The sequence below is a fragment of the Pundamilia nyererei genome, unplaced genomic scaffold (genome assembly GCF_000239375.1).
Source record: "Pundamilia nyererei isolate P.nyererei 1_Seehausen unplaced genomic scaffold, PunNye1.0 scaffold00039, whole genome shotgun sequence".
Classification (NCBI taxonomy): Eukaryota; Metazoa; Chordata; class Actinopteri; order Cichliformes; family Cichlidae; genus Pundamilia; species Pundamilia nyererei.
Window position 1 is genome coordinate 4140124 of NW_005187440.1, and position 20296 is coordinate 4160419.

The 20296-nt window shown below is 39.5% G+C and overlaps 1 protein-coding gene across 2 annotated transcripts in view; it reads left to right on the forward strand.

Moving 5' to 3' along the window:
- The window catches only part of LOC102216220 (vitamin D3 receptor A), a 93740-nt gene extending 74406 nt beyond the window's left edge, over positions 1–19334 (forward strand). For both annotated transcript variants that reach the window (XM_005730847.1, XM_005730846.1), the window contains 8 exons: positions 2745–2892; positions 4127–4257; positions 10482–10666; positions 12348–12447; positions 13053–13230; positions 15275–15426; positions 15937–16053; positions 18010–19334. In XM_005730847.1, the coding sequence (XP_005730904.1) occupies positions 2747–2892; positions 4127–4257; positions 10482–10666; positions 12348–12447; positions 13053–13230; positions 15275–15426; positions 15937–16053; positions 18010–18263 (1263 nt within the window). In that variant the 5' untranslated portion in view covers positions 2745–2746 and the 3' untranslated portion in view covers positions 18264–19334. The remainder of the gene's footprint in view (positions 1–2744; positions 2893–4126; positions 4258–10481; positions 10667–12347; positions 12448–13052; positions 13231–15274; positions 15427–15936; positions 16054–18009) is intronic.
- The last annotated feature ends 962 nt before the right edge of the window (positions 19335–20296 follow it).

Consider the following 20296-nt stretch of genomic DNA (forward strand, 5'->3'; position numbering starts at 1 on the left):
GGTTAAGGCAAAATGGCAAAATTGTATTCATAGTTAGAATTCATTATTCACAGCTGAACTGCTCTGTCCAGAAATATTGCCTGTGTTAGCTCCCTTAATCCAGTTCAGTTTGTTTTAGGGGTGTAAATGTTATACCAGCTTATACCTAGTAAGCGTGCAAAACCCTGAAAATTGCTAAAATGAATCCAAACAAAGCACAAAGACTTCTGGCAGACTGCGGTAGCACTATTCCATCAATTATCTTAGTTATCACACATTTCAAGTATGATTCCAGATTTGTGGAAAAAGTGATTTGCAGATCTAACTGCTGTTTTAAAGGAAAGATAATGATGATGAGATTAAGGTGGTTTCAGTAACAGGATTAGACAAGAGGAGAGACTGAATAACCTGCCAGGTAAAAAAAAAAAGAAAGAAAGAAAAAAGGAGAGGGACAAGAGAAAAAAGAAGAAAAAAGGGCTGTCATCTCTATCAGCTAATCATGCTCGCTGTGAATAAATAAAATGGCAGTTATTAAGCAGTGTTACAAATGACAAACGAGAGAAAACACAAAAGGGGGAAAGTGTTTAAAGGAGAAGTACCGTTTGAGTTGTTAATTACATACCTGCGGCTGAATCGCATTGTTGTTAATCAGCGCTATTAATGAAAGTGCGGGTTGTGGTGTTATGGTGTTTTTTGTTTTTTTAGATCTGTTGAGAGGTTTGACACACTGTCTCCCTGCTTTACCTTCTCTAATTATTTCATTATTCACCTGCTGCTACATCAGTAAACAAAGCTGTTTTTGTGACAGGATGACTAATGGTAGAGGTCTTGTGTCTGTGTGTGTGTTTGTGTGTATGTGTGTGTGCAGATCTGTCCTATCCAACCACCCCAACACACACACACATGCACAAGCACTGTTAGAGGAAATCACTGATATGTAAACACCGATACATACGAGCCAGGTTTAGATGGTGAACGTGTGTTAAAGTAATATTCCTTCAGTATTAAGTATGTTTGTAGCTTTGCTGGTGTGTGACCTGCACTCCCACTACAGTGTATTCTGGGTAAGTGGAGTGATGTCTTCACAGCCAGAAGCTCCCAGCTCACGTGTCTGTGGGTTTATGTTTTCCTGGGAACTGGTGTTACAGCTTCTACTTCTATGAACGTCAGCTCCTCCCCGGCTATATTCTGCAGCCACGTGACTCCTGCTGCTCCTTACTTCAGTGCATGCAGCCCCCTCTCTTTGTCCTCATTTTGTTGTCTTCCCCTAACTTGACCTCCCCCTCTGTAGTGCTGTTTATCAGCAGGCTCCAACACACTACTCATTTATATGTCACATTGAAATCTCCATCTTTGTTTTTTTCCTTGTATTTTCTACAGTTTTGTTTCACTTTTTTCAAGAACTTTATTCTTAAAAATCAAATTAATTTCAACATGTTTCAAATTTTACTCTTGGAAGTCAACACCACTATCTATACGATTATTACATAGGCAACACAAGGGGACAAAGACAGTGAAGACAGAATCATAAAAAGTTTAAAGAGAAATTCAATTTGAGTCTAAAGGCGCAATAAACATGTCATAGAATGAACATGAAAGGCGGTAAAAAGTTTATGTTCTGTTTTAATGCTTTTTAAGACTTGCATAAGTAGCGGGGTGTTTGTCATATGTGCACTGCGAAAACAGTGAATAAAAAAAAATGAAAACCTTTTAAACACAAAGAGAAAAAGAAATATTAACCATTAAGCCAAATGAGTTGACTTGATGAAAATACAATACTTTAATCAATGCACAGATGAATGGGGAATTAAATTAAATGAAAAACATCAAGCGATTTATTAAGTTAGTGGGCCACAAAAACAGCTTTAGTGATTCTTGTCATTGATTCTTCAAATCTCTGGAAACCCATACAGTGATGGGTGGAGCACCATTCCTCCAAACATTTTTCCTTTAAATGGTGTTTTCGTGATGATTGTGGGCAATTGTGCTAGTTTACATGCTGGTTCATAAGGGGGGAGATTTGCTGTCTATCATTTTAAAATCATCCACCCCACAAAATCTATAAATAGAGGCACTGTCGTCCAGAAAGTCTTGGTCTTAGTCAGACTTTAGACAAAGTTGCATTTGGAGAAAAAAAAGACTGTTGCTGGTATTATTTTGGTCACAGTTGCCAGTAACTTTTTGTTACACTACTCCTGCATATCTCTCAGAGGAAAGCCAGATGGTGGATGTGCTGGAAAAATTCCGATGGCAGAGAATGTTTCATCTTGGCAGTATTAAATGCATCAGTCTTTTCACAGCCTCTTCAAATGTACGCTGTTCTGTCATTAATTCTTTTTGCCATTAACACAGTAATTTGAAAATTCTTGAGGCGTGTGTGTGTGTGTGTGTGTGTGTGTGTGTGTGTGTGTGTGTGTGTGTGTGTGTGTGTGTGTGTGTGTGTGGCTGTGGCTGTCCCTGCAGACCCATTCAGCCAATAGCTGCACAATGCAGAGTGTGACTGTCAATGCCTTTTGCTAAATATGCTAATAACCCAACACCTGTTTGTATAAGAGAGAAAAATACACACTTCACCTCTCTGTCGAGCACACAGTCAAAGACTCCCACAGAAGACACAGGCAAAGAGATTTTTAAGCTTATTTGAGGTTGGCTTTTTTATGGATCTGTGCTTAGAGTATTTATGCTGACTTTAATGTCTTTTTGAATTTTTGTGACCAAGACAGCATGGAGCCGCAGTGGTAACCTCTACTGTCTTTTCTCCTTAGTGATGGAGCCCATGACGGTGACGACGTCAGTGGTCGGGCCGGAGGAGTTCGATCGCAATGCCCCCAGGATCTGTGGCGTCTGCGGGGACAAGGCCACCGGCTTCCACTTCAATGCCATGACCTGTGAGGGCTGCAAAGGGTTCTTCAGGTGAGTTTCATACTTCAGTTGATGTTTTTGCATGTTGCCTGTTTTGCGTTTTGGTGTATGTTTCTGCTGAGTGTAGGGTGTTTCTGGGTCCAGGCAATGTGAATACATCCTGCTGGGTATTTCAGTCTCTGGTTTGGGGGTTTGTTTGCCCCCTTAATAATGTTGTTTGCACATTTCTGCCAAAAGGACCATTAATCAAGTTAAAATAGTGAAACTTAGAAATAAGAAGTTTGAGATAAGAAATAAAAGCTGTTATGTTTTTACTTTCAAACAGCAAAGGGACCTTCTGTTGTATACTTCTGGGTCTTGCTAGTTTAAAATAAATGAAGTTGTATATTCAATAGCTTATGGGAAAAGAAAATGATCATTCTGTTTATTGAACATTGCCAATCTGAGTTTACATCATAACTGTAGATATTACTGCCTGCATGTTAATGAAGAGTGCATTATTGTTGACACTGAGGTATAGTTTGTCTGTTTCTGCCTGGCTGCATGACAACGATTGCAGTGCTTTCAGAAGATTATAAATTATTCAGTGTTCACCACAGTCCTGTTATTTTTCATTTTCTTCCTCATCTCTCTTCTCCTTTTTCTTGCCCATTACTCAAACAGTGATATTTTAATGTATGTATACTATTCAGCCACAGTGTGAAAATCACTGACAGCTGAAGTAAATGACCGTCTTGTTACAATGGAAAACGTTGCCTGTTGGTATTTATGTGGATGTTACTTTGTTGCGCACCACCCACTTAAACACTGTTGCTAACCAACACCCATTGTTACACAAGCTGTGGCTTCCCCACAAGGTGCCACACCAAACCACAAAAACTGCTCGGAAACAACTCAATTCATCTGTATTGTGTTTCTTATCTTTGTCTTCAAACTCAGACCTTAATCTCATCACAGAAGTATGTAACCCACACGACTTAAGAGACCAAATGTCCCAGTTTCAGAAATGTTGTGAAACTAAAAGGATTTTTTTAAATTCATGTCCCAGCAAATCATGTTTTTGGCACCACAGAGTATATCTGTACAGTATAAAATGGATTTAATCTTTTGGCTTAGGCCTTCTCTTTTTAACTTTAAAATTTTGGATGTCTACATTTCAGTAGTATGTACAGTTCATCTGTTGCTGGGTTATCACCAGAAATGCCTGTTTTTAGTAGTATATCGCTTATGTTATAAATAATAAATGATCCCAAATGAGTAACTGATTCTTTGTGGTTCTTCATAGGCGCAGCATGAAACGTAAAGCTTCCTTCACCTGTCCATTTAACGGGAGCTGCACCATCACTAAGGACAACCGGCGTCACTGCCAGGCCTGTCGTCTTAAACGCTGCATTGACATCGGCATGATGAAAGAGTGTAAGTTGATATTTATGACCTCTAATAGTCTAACAGTACTTATGTTGTTGGTGCCATTGCTTGACATGTAAAACATGACTAAAGTATCTTGTATGTAAGTGATCCTTTTTTTAATGATTAGTTGTAAGTTACTGGGCTGGGTATCAGAGTTAAACCTGCTGGTTTATATATTCAACTGTGGGGTTGAATATATGCTTTGTTAATGAGGACAAAGCATATAAACAAATGGGCATATAGACAAAGCACTTTTTTATTTCAGTAAGATACACTGAAATAATATTCTTTTTATAAATTATATGACTATAGATGGAAAAATTACGATAGCTTCAAGATCAAGATTATGATTAAAAATCATGCTATTATTTGATGTTTGTGCTGGACTTTGATATATGCCTTTGCAGAGTGATACTGAGGCTGATATTAAAGCCAGCATTAACAGCTTTGCTCCTGCTTGACTTACCTTTGATGTAATATTCATGTTCGTATCTGAGATACTGAGCAGCTGGTCTGATGCTGCTTCTGTGTCACTGCTTAAATTAGAAACCAAGGCCACCGCTGCACAAAAGACAATTGATCTGTAATAATTATTTTATTTCTGTAGCTGGGATGGAAAATCAGCCAATAGCATAAATGGTTTTGGTGTAAATTGATCAAATTTACAGGAAGTAGATATCATAAGGTTTGCACCATGTGGCAAACTCAGTCGTGGGTCAGATTGTTGCTGAACTTAATAATGTTGTTAATTCTCCTTATAGCCTTCCAGATTAGGGCTTCTGTAGTTAGTGAAGTTTAGTTGGTAGGATTAAAGCATTGTAATCAGTTACTGAAGTAATATTGTCTTGTATTTTCAGTTTGATAGTGTTCTGCATTTAACTGTGTTGGTTATGCATGCAGCAGCAGGCCTGGGTGTAACACAAGAAGAAGGTGCTGTCAAGGGAAAATGAGCCATCACCTCACCTTTTGTTAACACAAAATAGCATTTGATGCGCAGTGGCTACCATAGTTATTTTGCATGTTTACAAACGATCATATTATACAGTGCTTACATCAACGGTCCTGCATCCAACTTATTTAAATGAAAAATAGGGACTTTAATGTTACAAGCCAGTGTGCATTTCAGTCACATTAAAACTAACTATATAGTAATAGAAAGTACCGCCAGCATCACTGCATGAGCATAATTGTAACAAGTTGTAGATGACAAGAGGTAAATAAGAGAGCAAGTGGGAAGGAAGGAAGGAAGGGGGGAAGGAAGGAAAGAAGGAAGGAAGCCAGGAGGGGTTAAAGTACTTTTCAACAATGGCTCGCTTTCTTCAAAGAGACAGAATTGTTGAGCTTCCATTTCATTCACAAAAAGACTGTGTGTGTGTGTGTGTGTGTGTGTGTGTGTGTGTGTGTGTGTAAGAGAGATGATGCAGGGCACAATTCAGACTGGTGATTGCCACCGTGTTCACCATAAATAGACATACCACACTGCAGTGTCTGTTTGTGTCTGATGAAAGAAGAGCGAAGAGAGAGCAAGAAGTTAGAGAGCGACAGGGACTCTTATGTGGATAAAATGGTCTCTTTGTCAGAGCTTATACACAGGTTTGTGGGGAAAACGCAGCCCACTGTATTCACTACTGGGAATTACAGCTGCTCTGCTTGTCTCTATTGTGCCTGCGAAGCAATTTTTCCAAATAAATATCCGTTGTATGCTATGTTAAAGCCTCAGATCTTTGGTAATGATAAATCTGTTATAGAAGAGACGTATTAATACCAACTGCAATTGTGTCATTGACACTGAAAAGAAATGTAGCAGGACTGTATGCTAGCAAGCTTGACACTAAAGCCCAGTTCACACGACTGAATCGAGTCAGATTATTAGCATTCTGTGAATAGAGTAACTGTTAAAAATATTAATATATTATCAATAGATAACATGTACAAGAGTGCATGCAAAAATGCATGCATTCTTGTACAATATAAAATCCTGTCTTCCTTCTCTCACCCCAACTGGTCACTGCAGCTGACCACCCCTCCCTGAGCCTGGTTTTGCAGGAGGTTTCTTCCTGTTAAAAGGGAGTTTTTCCTTCCTGCTGTCGCTAAAGTGCTTGCTCATAGGGGGTCATATGATTGTTGGGTTTTCTCTGTATGTATTATTGTAGGGTCTACCTTGAAATATAAAGCACCTTGAGGCAACTGTTGTCGTGATTTGGCGCTATACAAATAAAATTGAATTGAATAAAAATTATGTAGTGTATGCACCTTGGAGCTTCAGCAACATACATACAGTTGGCTTCTTTCTTGAGTTATTTACAAGTTTCTACATCAGAGAATAAAGTTATGTTGAAACCAAGCACACCATTGTTTTTCTTGTGACATTACCAATAAGTTTGATGTGTCACATGGTCCTCTTCCTATTGAAAAAACAAAAGTTGTATCCAAGATGGCCGACTTCTAAATGGCCACCATGGTCACCACCCATCTTGAGGAGTTTGCCCCCTCACATATACTAATGTGCCACAAACAGGACTTTAATATCACCAACCATTCCCATGTTATTACGGTTTATCCATATAAATGGCCCACCCTGTAGAAGATAAGATCAAAGTGTATATGGACTGCTGTGTGTACCTCCAGTTATAAAAGAGTACAGTTATCTTTACTGATGTGTCTTTGTTGTGATAACATACCCGCAGATTACTGAAAATTCAAACTGATCCCAACAAAGAGCCAGATACAGCATTCTATCTACTCAAACATTTATTTATTTTTTATTTATTTAAAGTGATATGTCGAGTTGATAAAGGAGAACAAACAAGTGCTCGTGGTAGTTTTCAAAGCATTGTTTTTAGGGTAATTTTGCTTGTATGACAAAGAAGATAACTCTGATAACTCGTTCTGTGCATATATCTCCATGCGGTTCTTATGCGCCAATCCCAGCTGTTTGTGATTTATTTCATCAGGCGGCCTCGCTGCGGTTGCGTTAAAACTTCTGACTCAAAGGTATTTTCATAAAAAAATATTATGTCTTTGTCAGCTTTTATTTCCATGGAAATAAAATAACATAAGGATTAGGTTTCAGGATTTTTTTTGTTTGTTTTTTTTCTTTTGTTTTTGAGGATAACATGTAATAAATGAATTTGAACGAGTCTTTTCATTCACACAGTTCAGTTAGCATCAGTGTTGGTGTGTATGTGTTTCTGTCTCTGTATTCTATCCTTTTTATTCTGACGGCTTTGTCTAAGCTTCACCGCCATTCAGATTAGAACTCCGTGTGTGTGTTTGCCCTCTGGTATTTGTGCCAGCTGAGTTCATAGTAAACACCCCTATGCTGTCCTTATTTGACAGAGGTTAGGTGGATGCCAGGACACCCCTCCCCCACGCCTGTGTGTGTGTGTGTGTGTGTGTCATAATACTTGCAGTGTTTGTGTATTTTTGTGTGCTTATCCTTGGGTGGGTGCTTATTTGTAACAGGATTAGAAGTTAAGGAGAATTTCTGAAACATTTTACCGTTTAGGTGGCTGGATTCTCGCCTGCTGTTGCCAAGCCCATCAGTTCCCTAATTTAAATTCTTCACCCTTTCTCTAATGTTTTTGTATTCTGTCCTTTTGACAACCTTTACTCTTGTTCGATGTAACCAGAATTGCCAGATGCTCACTTTGTGGACCAAACATGTTAAACAGAGGGAAATGGTGTGGATCCAAAACTAAAAGCTTGATCTCCCAGCTTCATCGTCATGAATCTAATGGGCTATTTCCTGTCTAAATAGTAAGTGCAGTAAGTGCTGCAACAGTATTGGTCACCAGAACCACCTTGACATATATCTCACCAAATTGGAGTATTAGAAGTCTCAATTGTGTTTAAGTGGTTGGTTGGCTGGTTTATGAATAAGCCTGCTGGGAACCTCTGGGCCTCCACCACAGGGGCACTCTGCTGCTCGCTTATTGCCAGGGAACAGGACCGGTGTTGACCAAAACTTGTTGGATTTTAATTAATTGCCCCCATCACAGTTTGCCTTTCTTTCTTTCAGCCTTTCTCTCTTTGCTCTCCTCTGCCACTCTGGGCACTTCACCACATCCAATCACTGACTTTACAAACAGCAAACTTTCTTTTGGTAAACTGCTGCTGCCTGCCAAGTGCTGTGGGGTGGTCAAGATGTTCCTTTGATGGTTGGTTGTTTTTTGTGGAAAGCCTTAATGATTCCATCCAGTCCTCAAACTTGGCTGGAAACCGGTTCAATCATGTTCTGGGCTTTAGAATAGCTTCTTTGACGGCTGGTGCCAAACTTGACCAAATTGTGCCCATTCACGATTGAGTTATTTGGATGTCTTCACCACAAGGAGTGGTTCAAGACAGTCCTGGCTTGTGACTGGATGGACACCGGAGTGTAGCCAAAGCCTAATTAATTACAGTCAGTTAAAAGAGATGAAAGCCTAGTAAAACCTAGTTAGCTAAGCAGTCAAGCTTATTGAATTGCCTTTTTAAGCCTCAAGTAGTAGTATTTGTTGTTGTCGTTGGTCTCTGCATCACCCAATCATTTGATTATGTAACGCTGCTTCTGTGGTTGCAGTCCAGGGTGCAATTACAGAAAGTTCACTTTAAAATTAGTTGTTTACAACTTCCAGGGAAACAACCAGTATTCAAGATGAAGTGTGTGTTTTCTGAGTTCTATTTAATTTACAGTCAGCCATGACATATAATTGGTCTCTTAAGCTCTAAAGTACATAAATATTTGCTATCCTTGTACCTTTGATCCAAAGATGTATTTAAAAATTAGAAAGGCTACAGCTGAATTACAAAAGTTCCCTGTCTTTTAAAAATTGCACATGCTATAAATACTAAACAATTAAAAAAAACTGCATAATGTGATTAGACTAAATTAATTGTGCATAAAACGTAAACAAAACAGTTTTTCTGTAGCTGTCAGATTGCAGCCTCATCTTTTTGGGCTTCAGCCATGACAGTCTGTCTCTTCTTGGCAGTCGCAGCCTGTCTGGCAATCACACTGTCTGTCTGCCCAGTTGAGCTCTTCATGGGTAATCGTTTACTATGGCGCAGAGTCAAAGGTATAATATGGGCCAAGGCATTCATAGGTCAGTGGAATGCTTCAGCAGTGACTACAGTGACCCATGGGCTCCAACTTCAGATAACATAAATACTAACTGTAAAAATATTTACCAGTATTTTTAGCATTTCTGAAAACGTTATCTTCAATAATTTAAATTACAATCAGGTGCCCCTTCAATTAGACAAATATCCAGATGCTCATTTAAAAGAGAAACTGAAACTGGAGTGTTTATTGAACCTTTTGTTTAATTAAAAAAAAAGAAATTAATGATCAGTTTAATTTGTATCATTTTTGCTACCATTGCTGGCATTTTTGTGTAATTTACTGCAATGTGTTATTTTGCGATTTATTTATGGTTTTTTTAGGGGTGAAAAAAACTTCTGACAAGATGTTACATAAACTCACAAAACCCATGTATCAAATATGGTATTTATGAATCCCTTGTGGCAGGACCATTGTATTGTAATGTAAAACCAGAGATTAGCCACTTCAGGAAATGTTGACAGTGATCTTATTTTCTAATACAATTTTATCATCATCTATCATGGTTTGCCTAGTCAAAGGGATCAGATTTTGTCAGAGGATTCACGGCCATCTGTCATTGTATATCATGTTTAAAATCCAAAGCAGACAAATGCAGGTCAGCGGCAATCTGTAGTAAATAATATGTTTTGATAGTCTATAATTAGAAAGCAATGTAAGGCTCTAAAACGTGTGCGTGCAAACCCAGGAATTCCCAAGCAACCGTCTCATCGAGTCAAGAGTCATTATAAGCAGTAAGTCTATTCTGTTCTGCACCACTGCGCCGCACTGCCTGCAGCTTCTGTCGGGCAGCATGAATAAGGAAAAAGGCACTTAAATATCTAACATTAACCGCGTCATCTGAATGAAAAGACCAGAGACATGACAGGTTTTTCTGCTTGCCAACTTGAAGCGATGCAATGGTAACCTGGGATGGAAATATTTGGGGCTTACATTACATCGCCCTTAGCTACTTTTATTGCTGACTTTCTCAGATTTCATCTATGAAAGTTGGTAATGATGCCTTAACTATTATCTAAGGTACCACACAGGAATTGCTTTCCTTTAACTCCTAACTTGATTTTGCTTCTTTTTCATAATTTCTTTGTAAAATGTTTTGATGTGTCTTTTATTCTATCTTCCATTGCAGTCATACTGACAGATGAAGAGGTTCAACGGAAAAGGGACATGATAATGAAGAGAAAAGAGGAGGAGGCAGCCCGAGAGGCCATGAGGCCCCAGCTGAATGAGGAACAGGCTCGGATCATCTCCTGCCTGGTGGAAGCTCACCACAAGACCTACGATGCCTCCTATTCTGACTTCACACGCTTTAGGGTTAGTCCTGTGAAAAGTTACTTTCTTTCTTCACACCTGCCAGAGGTCCTGGGTTAAAATCTGAGACAAGCCCCCACTTGTTAAGTTCTCCTGAAAAAGTCCAAGGGGTGTGGGAAAGTAAAAAGTGTCCGGTTTGAAAAAAAGAGACATGGAAGGAAAATTGTTAAAGTTTTAAAAAATGAATAATTAAACTTAAAGAGATGGACGAGCTGCTATCGCCTTCAAAAGAAAGAAAACATAACAAAAGCCTCTCTGGCACTCTGGCGTCATGGGCCACATAAAGCCCAGTTTGACCTTAAGATGGGATAAAGGAAAATCTCCTCTCTTTCAGTGCAAAGATGTTTAACTACACATGAAATCACTGAGATGTGCAATTTTAACTGCATGTCTCAGGTTTCGACATGAAAAATGTGCAAAATTACAGAAAAAAGTAGCTCACTGCCCAGAGTCTCCTGTATTTCTAAAACATAAAGTTTCTATATTTCTATAGATGGTTAATGACAGAAACATTTCTGTCATGTAATTGTTTATGTACTACTTAGTTCAGTTGATTTAGCATGAACGACCATGGGGGAGGAGAAACTGTAAAACTTACAGTTAAAAGTCCAAAAATGTATGCCCCTCTTTCACGTTTTCCAGCCTTCCAGTGGGTCTGACTGGAGTCTTTGCTGGGCTGACTCTGGTCCGGAGGCCTTATGTTTGACACCCCTGCACTAGCGCTCTCTATTCTCTGGTCTTAATTGCTGAGTAGAGTCAGCTGTAGAAAAAGGCTAGCACCTTACCCACGACCATACAGGGTAAAACCACAGCAGGCCCTACTAGGACAGTGACAGCTCACTTTATGATTAGTGGAGCAAATTCATTTTGTTTTCCAAATGACTATGGGTGTACCAGGTGTCATGTGTCATGACCTGGTACACACAGGGTGAAAGCATGGAATCAGATCTGTCTTTTACTTTGTGCCTAATGAATATGATTAGATTAAATTTGTCTGCAGTAAAACATCAGGAATTGCTGCAATGTGTTAACACCACAGCAAGCCCCATTCATTATTACTGAGCGTTAACTCTTACACAATTACACTGACTTGAGCTGGACATGTATATGTGAGGTGACATACTTTAATCACAGTTTCCACTTATGCATATTTTTCACAGAAAATAATTATAAGTAACAATGAAGCAAATATTTTTGAATGAGTAATGAGAATTTGAGAACATGATTTACAAAAATAGAGCTAATAGAGCAACAGTGTTGTGCCATGTGTGCCGACCAGGTTAGCTGTTTAATAGTTCACTGTTGTTGAAACGTGGGCTTTATTGAAATTCATCAAAGTGTTCTTCAGTGATCAGTGATTACATCAGCTGCTGGTGAGGCAGGGGCTGTTTTTGCTTGTTCTTTGTTTTTTTTTGGTAACCCCAGTACATACAGGAAATTTTCAGAACACGGTGAACACTGTGCGGCAAACCTGACATTTCTAATTCTATTATGTGAAGCTTTATTACTTTATTATTGCGACTGCTATTCTGAGTAAAACCTCAAATAGAAAAAGAACAGTTCCAGCACTCCCTGCTCCTGTGACACAGACCTGTGGTGTGTTGTGATTACTTGGACTTTTGGAGCCCATGAAAACAAGCCCAGCAGCACTGGGTAATATTAATGCTTGTGTGTGTGTTTGCAGCCCCCGGTACGCGAAGGCCCGGTTACACGCAGTGCCAGCAGAGCTGCCTCTCTTCACTCACTCTCTGATGCCTCGTCTGACGCATTCAACCACTCACCTGGTGAGACAATAAAGGGTCCCTCTTCTCTTGTGTGTTTTATCAATCAGGGTTAGGACACAAGGACCCAGCTGTGAAGAGATCTGTTGATTAAAAATAATAATAACTAAGCTCCATTTTGCGGTTGTATCACACCAGCTGCATTGTCAGTGAGCTCCTGGATCATACCCACTGTGGAAAACAAACAGACCCAATAAAGGAATACTCATATTTGCAGTTACAAGAAATATGAGGGGTGCTTCTGCCCACTGTTAGTCATATACTGAATCACTGATGCTCCACAGTGAAGCTGTAGTGATTGTACTGATCTTGAGCTGCTGTGTGTCAATCTTTTTTAGAATTTGTTGCTTCTTTGCCATATCGGCCAAACAGAATACACTTAATACCTTTCATTAAATTACTTAAGTCTTTGGTGCATTTATTATTTAAACCCATCGGTTCAAGGTGAACTCACTTGCCATCTCCGCTGTGTAACCGGTAACTTGCTCTTTGCTATTTCTGTCCGTTCTAAATGTTTTCTTGTAATCCCTCCCTTCCTTCCCCACCCTGTTCCCTTTTCCCCCCCTTCCTCCTTTATCAACTTGTCTCCTAATCCCCTCCTTGAGCAGAGTCAGTGGACACCAAAATGAACTTCAGCAACCTGTTAATGATGTACCAAGATGGCGCAAGTAGTCCAGACTCCAGTGAAGAGGACACAAAACTTTCCATGCTGCCCCACCTGGCTGACCTGGTGTCCTACAGCATTCAGAAGGTTATAGGCTTTGCCAAGATGATCCCAGGCTTCAGGTACCAATTAAAGCCTCTAATGAGATTTGCCAAGAAAGTACATTAAAGCATTTTGTTATTTTTGTAACTAATATTTTTAAAAAGATGGATTCATCTAATTTGCCATAATTTACCAACAGTTGCTAAACACTATATAATGTTAGCTTTATTTGGGTTTACGTGGGTCCCAATGCACCGATAAAATAGCTGATCAGCTATTTCGGTAGATTAATCATTTGATTCACTAACAAAACATAAACATAAATGCTAAAAATTTGGCCATTCTAACTTTCAATATGTACGGATTAACTGAATCTGCTAATTTGGCTCTGGAAGATTCTAAAGAACATTTTCAGATTCTTTTTTCCCACATAGATTTCATTTCCATAGACATGAGACCAATAAAGTGATTGGCAGATTATTCAGTAATCTGACTGAACATATAATTTGAATACTTTGTTGTGAATGTAATTGAAATGTCTTAGAGACAAAGCAGACTGCTTAATCTGATCCAATTAGAGATAAGCAGGAAAATTGCTGGGCTCAGAGGGGCTCTGATTGCTAGACGTCTCATACCATAAAGTCGCTAATATTCTAGCAATCTTATTCTCAATGCCATTAACTAAGTTTCTGATATGTTTTTTTATGGACTCGTTACAGTATATCCATGTTATATTTTCATTTTTAAAATTAAATTTGCAAGAGTTTCAAGCAAACTTTTTTCACTTTTTCACTATGGGCTCTTTTCACCAAAGTTTTGAGGTGGCACATGAATTTAATTAATTTTGAAATAAGACTGTAACATGATAAAATGTAGAACAGGTGAAGCACTGTCAATACTTTCCCGATGCATTGTAAATTCTGGTGCATCCAATGGGTAGCACATAGACGATGCCCCACCCACATGAAGGGCCCGGTTGTTTGCTGGGCATTACCGAGTAAGGCGAGATGCTATTATCAACCCCCAAACAAACATGCTCTTCCAAGAATACTCCAGAACAGGCTGTAGCTTTATAAATACATGCGGAGCAGAGATAAATTTGTAAATGTATGCACATACAGAGACGATGAAATAGAAGAATAAACATGGAATACTGTATCTCTCACATGGGTGTGCATAACGCATACATGTCTGCATCTTGGGAAACAATAATGGCTCATGGATAAGTAAGCTCTATGCTGTGAGGCCCAAATGAAGAAGTTTGGGATTTCTTTGTCAACTTTCTTTTTTTCTTTTCTTTCTGTAGGCATAATTATAGAAACATTTAAATAGTGTTTAGATCCTTGGTATGTAAAAACAAAGGAAAAAAAAATCTGATTTCATTCAGCAGTGATGGCATGAACATGTAGATAAAAGGTCTGTGGTTCTCTTACATTTGCATCTGCTTGCATCAGTGAATGCAGATGCACATACTTTTAGTTCTGTTTGCAAAGATCTCTGTTGCTAAAGTACCTGTTAAATACATTGTTTTATTTCTTGTTCTACTATCTCTCTACCTCACAGACGAACAGTTATTTGTGTATATAGGTGGTTAAGTGGAACTCGTCAGATGGAACAGGGTCATGTGTATTCTGGGGACGAGAACGTTTTGGGTTTTTTATTGGCACGCTTAATTTGCATCAATTAAAATGTAAAGTTTGTTTGCAGCCAGTGTTTGTTACCGTGCACGTGTACCGCTATATAACAGTACAATCTGACCCATTTCCAAACTTACTACATGCACTATTTCTTTCTTTGGCTTTTTGTTTTTAAACAAAACACTTTACAGTTAAAACTGTATTTTAAATATATTTACCCATGATTAATTCACAATTTATGATAATCTATTATTATTTTATTTGCTCTTGTATGGGTTATTCATGAAGTTATACATGTATAACTTTGTATGGTTAATGCATTATGAAGGCACTATTTCTCTCAGGGCTTCAAAAAGTAAAGTAAACCAAAGAAAACACCTTCTTCTTCTGTCCCAGGTCCAGATTCACTGATTTGACAGTGCTTGTGCCTGACTGAACCAGTGTAGTGTGACTCATGCTTTTATCTGTAACTGTGTGTGTTGTACAGAGACCTGACAGCAGAGGACCAGATCGCTCTTTTAAAGTCAAGTGCCATTGAGATCATCATGCTGCGTTCAAACCAGTCATTCAGTCTGGAAGACATGTCCTGGAGCTGTGGAGGACCTGACTTTAAGTATTGCATCACCGATGTGACAAAGGGTTGGTTTCCTCTCATTCATGTAGCAGCTGCACAGTAAAACTAAAGCATCGGTGACTGCATTTCATGTTTACAGTATGTATTTTTAAAGAAGCATGTACAGAGCGTGTAAGAGACCATGCTTATCTGTTATATATACTCTTAAAACATGGACTCCTCTTCTTGAGTCACTGCTCTGGAGGCATTGGTGAATAATAGCTTTACACACTCCCAGGTATAGAGTGTTAATTGTTGAAGCTGGTGACACAGCTGGGATTATTTTTCTCCCAGTTTATATAACAGTCTTACAAGGATCCCCCACACTCGGCTTTTTACGCACACTTGCACATTACTGTGAGGTTTCAATTTCAGGTATTTTCAGCCACAAGCGCACACTCTGTGCTTATTCACTGGTACATGAAGGGCAGGTAGCGATGTTCTCTGTCCGCAAAATAGAAATACACATGGAGACCAGGTGTGTTTTCATTCATAAGCACAATGTACTAACAGTGAGTGTGTGTCATCCTTCACAGCGGGTCACACTCTGGAGCTGTTGGAGCCGCTGGTGAAATTCCAAGTCGGTCTGAAGAAACTCAACCTGCACGAGGAGGAGCACGTGCTACTGATGGCCATCTGCCTGCTCTCCCCAGGTACTGCCGCTGCTGTTTGCGTGTTCGTCCGTGCCTTCATTGTCTTGGAGTATTTCCAGCTGAGCCATGCTTTAAAGATTGAGAATAGAGATTAGAGATGGTTAGTGGTTCGTTTCACTACTAACAACACCGTATCATCAAAGTGTGAACAGCATGGCGCAGGGTGTGTGTCGCATTCTCTTTCCGACCTAGATTCCTCCTATAGTCGTGTGCTGCCAGTAACACAAGAAAAAGCTTTTCCTGGAAGACCAAATGTGCTGTTCAGTACATTAAAGCATGAGGTTACAAAACAGCGTGGGAAGCAGAAGTTTGCATGCTGTAAGTGACAAGTTTGAACCAGTGAATGAACATTAGGAGTATCAAATCCCTGAATCACAGAAAGAATCTGTCAAGCAGCAGGGTCATTTGTAGAGAATGTACACCATTTCAAAAACAGTTTGTTTTGTTTTCCTTGAGACTCGAGAGCCTCAGGGACACACTATTTGTATCAAAGCAACAGCACTTAGAAAGCAGCCGCAGTTAGAAATTAAATTCTTTGAGGGAGGGAACAAAATCATTAGTTCTGTCCTTGTTCTCTGTTGCTATTATGTTGAAAGTAATCCAATATAAACTTGTTATCTACACATCTTTAGTTACAGTACACACTCTGTGGTGCAGATTTCTAAGCACACAGAAAAGAAAAAGGTTCAAAATATATTTATCCAGTAATAAGAAAGACTAACAGTGACAGACGTGATCAAGACCCAGAACATCCCATCACCATGGCCCTTACACGTCTCAGACACTAACTGATAGCAGACAGTGTTCTTTTTATAAACCTGTTCATATACAATACTGTGCAATACTGTGAAGTCTCAAGGCAAGCTTTCTTTCCTATTTTTTTTTTAAATTTCCTTTATAGTCGTTTCTGATGATTAAGGACCTTGAAGTGCACTTTATACATTTTTTGTTCTTTACTTCTTTGCTTTAAACATATTGAGTCCCCCTGCTGGTGATGCAGCTTGTGCATGTGTGTCCATTTCATGTTTTAAAGAGGCAAAGTGTGAAATGGACTCGACGTACCGGCGTGTCTGGGGTGATGGGTAATATCTTCTGAGGAATCACTTTGTTGGTGCTAGAATTATGTAGGCCTTTTTTATGCTTGAATGCTTGATAGGTCATTATGATTGGGTTAACTATCAAACTTACAAGAAAATGTGAGGGATGGCTCAAAACTTTTGCACAACATTTTATACAAAGCAGGTAAATGTTTTCTGTTAGAGCAGCAACATTGTTGTACAATCTATGAAAAAACTGTTTATGGTTCAATTTGAAATGCACACTAGACAGCTGATGCATTTTTCTTGAAGAGACAGTAAGAGCGTCTGTGCGTCAGCTGTCTCTGCTGAGTGCAGAGAGGATATTACAGAGTGAAGATAACAGCAAACATTCCTGAAAAGAGACATTCTCCCACGTCATTAATCACGTCTTGTACACGTGTATATAAAGATCCTAAAGTCTGAGTCAAGCATGAGGAGCATATTTAACACAGAAATGAGACAGAAGTAATAATAATAATAATAATAATGGATTGCATTTATATAGCGCTTTTCGGCAACAGTGTTAAGTAATTGATATGATAATTACATTAATTTTATGATCAAATCAAACTTTTTATTAACAGGGAGCATGATACCAGCCTACATGTCTGTAGGCTGGTAGCATTACTACTTAACATTTAAATTCAGTATTTTCAAAAACAAAACAATTAAATGTTCTGAAATATGTTTTCTTTCTCGTTCCATCCACCCACACCTCCCGTCTCCAATCTCACCCTGCTGCTCCCTCTTTAATTTTCTCTGTGCTTCTGTCTGATTCTGCCTTTCTGTCCACGCCCCCACCTCGTTTGTTGTGTGACCTTGCTCACGATGGGCTATACTCTCCACTCCCTCCACCCTCTTTGTTCTCCCATGTCAGATCGTCCCGGTGTCCAAGACCATGCCCGCATCGAGCAGCTCCAGGACGACCTGTCCGAAGTGCTGCAGGCCTACATCCGAGTCAACCACCCAGGTGGACGTCTGCTCTACGCCAAGATGATCCAGAAGCTGGCTGACCTGCGCAGCCTGAACGAGGAGCACTCCAAGCAGTACCGCTCGCTCTCCTTCCAGCCCGAGCACAGCATGCAGCTGACCCCGCTGGTGCTGGAAGTGTTTGGCAGCGAGGTGTCATAGCGGTGGAGGAGGCCTGCGTGTATGCATTCACACGCTCGTAACACAGAGGATGAGTAACGAACCCCTGCTGCCTTTTCCCCAAGAACGCCACTGCCCTCATAAAAACCTGGGCATGTGGGAGAAAGATGGATATTCTGACAGGTAGACAGTAATCTTCACCTCTTCATCATCTCTTCATCCTCCTAACCTCAAGCTACAAGACTCAGACAACTGGACCTCTGGATTTACAAAAATGAAACACACTAAACAGGTTCTTGCTTTCTGTTGCACTTGGATAATCAGATTTTATTTTTGCTTCTGGAATTGCAAACACTGTACAGAATCAGATTTCATTACATCACTCAGATATCCAGACTCTTTGACATCCTGGTCCTCTCTCCATCCCCAAACTCCAAAAATCACCCCTTTATCATGATGGCCTTTCCTCAAAAACTACTAGATTCCTGCCACTTTTCCTGCAGTGGGATGGACACAAATGTCTCATCCTCTTTGTAACATTGCTCCATGTTCACGCCATTGCCACAATACACAGGAGCAAATGCACAGATTTACTTTCATTACCCATGCTGGGTGATAAACTCGGTTTAGATAGCTATTAACTCTTGTTGGTTTACAGTTTTCAAAAGCAAAGACATCCAAATATATTAAATATCAGAAGCCATCGGCAAGCTTACAGTAATCTCATAGAAATACAAAGTGAGAGTGGAGCAGGCGTGTTTCCCTGTGAATCTGTGCATGTAGTCTCAGATAGTGTAATAGACTGAAGAAGGACATTTAAGTAAGAAAGCGTCAGGATGGGAATGGTGGGAAGGAAGGAGGAAACGAGGTTGGATAAATGGAGGGAGGTGCTACAGATGATGGAATTCCTTTTTCACAGGACAAAAAGGAATTTAGTAAAAAAGAATGTATGTATAAAGCTATATAAATATAAATGATACGTATAAGCTGACATATATGGGAAAACATGGTTGCTTCCATGGAAGCAAATAGTTCTGACTATTGTACCATGTAGAGGATTTGAAGGCCTCTCCTCTGTTGTGTGTGTGTGTGTGTGTGTGTGTGTGTGTGTGTGTGTGTGTGTGTGTGTGTGTGTGTGTGTGTGTGTATATGTCATATTTCAAAAGGCAATTACACACACACACTGAGAAGCGTGTGAGGAGTCCTTTTATTTGCGAGATACGTGTACAGAGAGGGAGAATATTGATGGACCACTGGGGGGGGGTGTGTACAGGCTCTGACTGAGGGTCTAGTGCAGGGAAGCATTTTGGACCTGTGAAGTTTGTAGAGTGACATACGCAAACACAACTTCATGTTGCATGGATAGTGACTATCCAAAAGTATTTGTTCAGCTGGTTAGATTGCTGCTAAGACAGAGCTGCGTAGTTGGAGAGAAACCAGCTACCAGCTGTTGCCTCAGGGAAAAGTTTGTCTGATCATATTGTGTACTTGGTGTTTACGATGTGTGCGGCGTAAGCGTACAATCATGAGACCGAGATTGTTTTTGAAGCTCTAGGCATCACTGTGATTTCTAATCATACTAAATAACAGCAGGAGGAAGCTAAAAGAGGGACATTTTGAAATAATAGTTAATGCGAGACTTTGTTTTCTAAGCTTATCTGATCAAAGAAATTACATTAGAGGTCATAATTAATACATTTCAAACGCAGACTCATTGGTGTGAAAGTATCTGCCTTAGCTTTAGTTTGTCTGATTGTTTTTTTCCCCCAAAGTCAGAACAGTAGCAATATACAGTAGTTTAATGTTGTGAATGAAATCCTGAAGATGCTCTTAGTAGCAGAGTAGCGATACAACGCACGAGAAAGATTTTCTTTATTTGTAAAAAGGTAAACTCAAGCCTCATATCTTTTTATCACATTTGTATAATTTTAACACCAGCCACATAAGCGAGGTTTAGAATGTTAATTTTCAACATCACTACATATCATACATCACATTTCTGTTGACACAGTGTTTGCTCACCCTCATGCAGACCTGGACCACCCCCTTGTGGACAAACTTTGTAAATACCACTT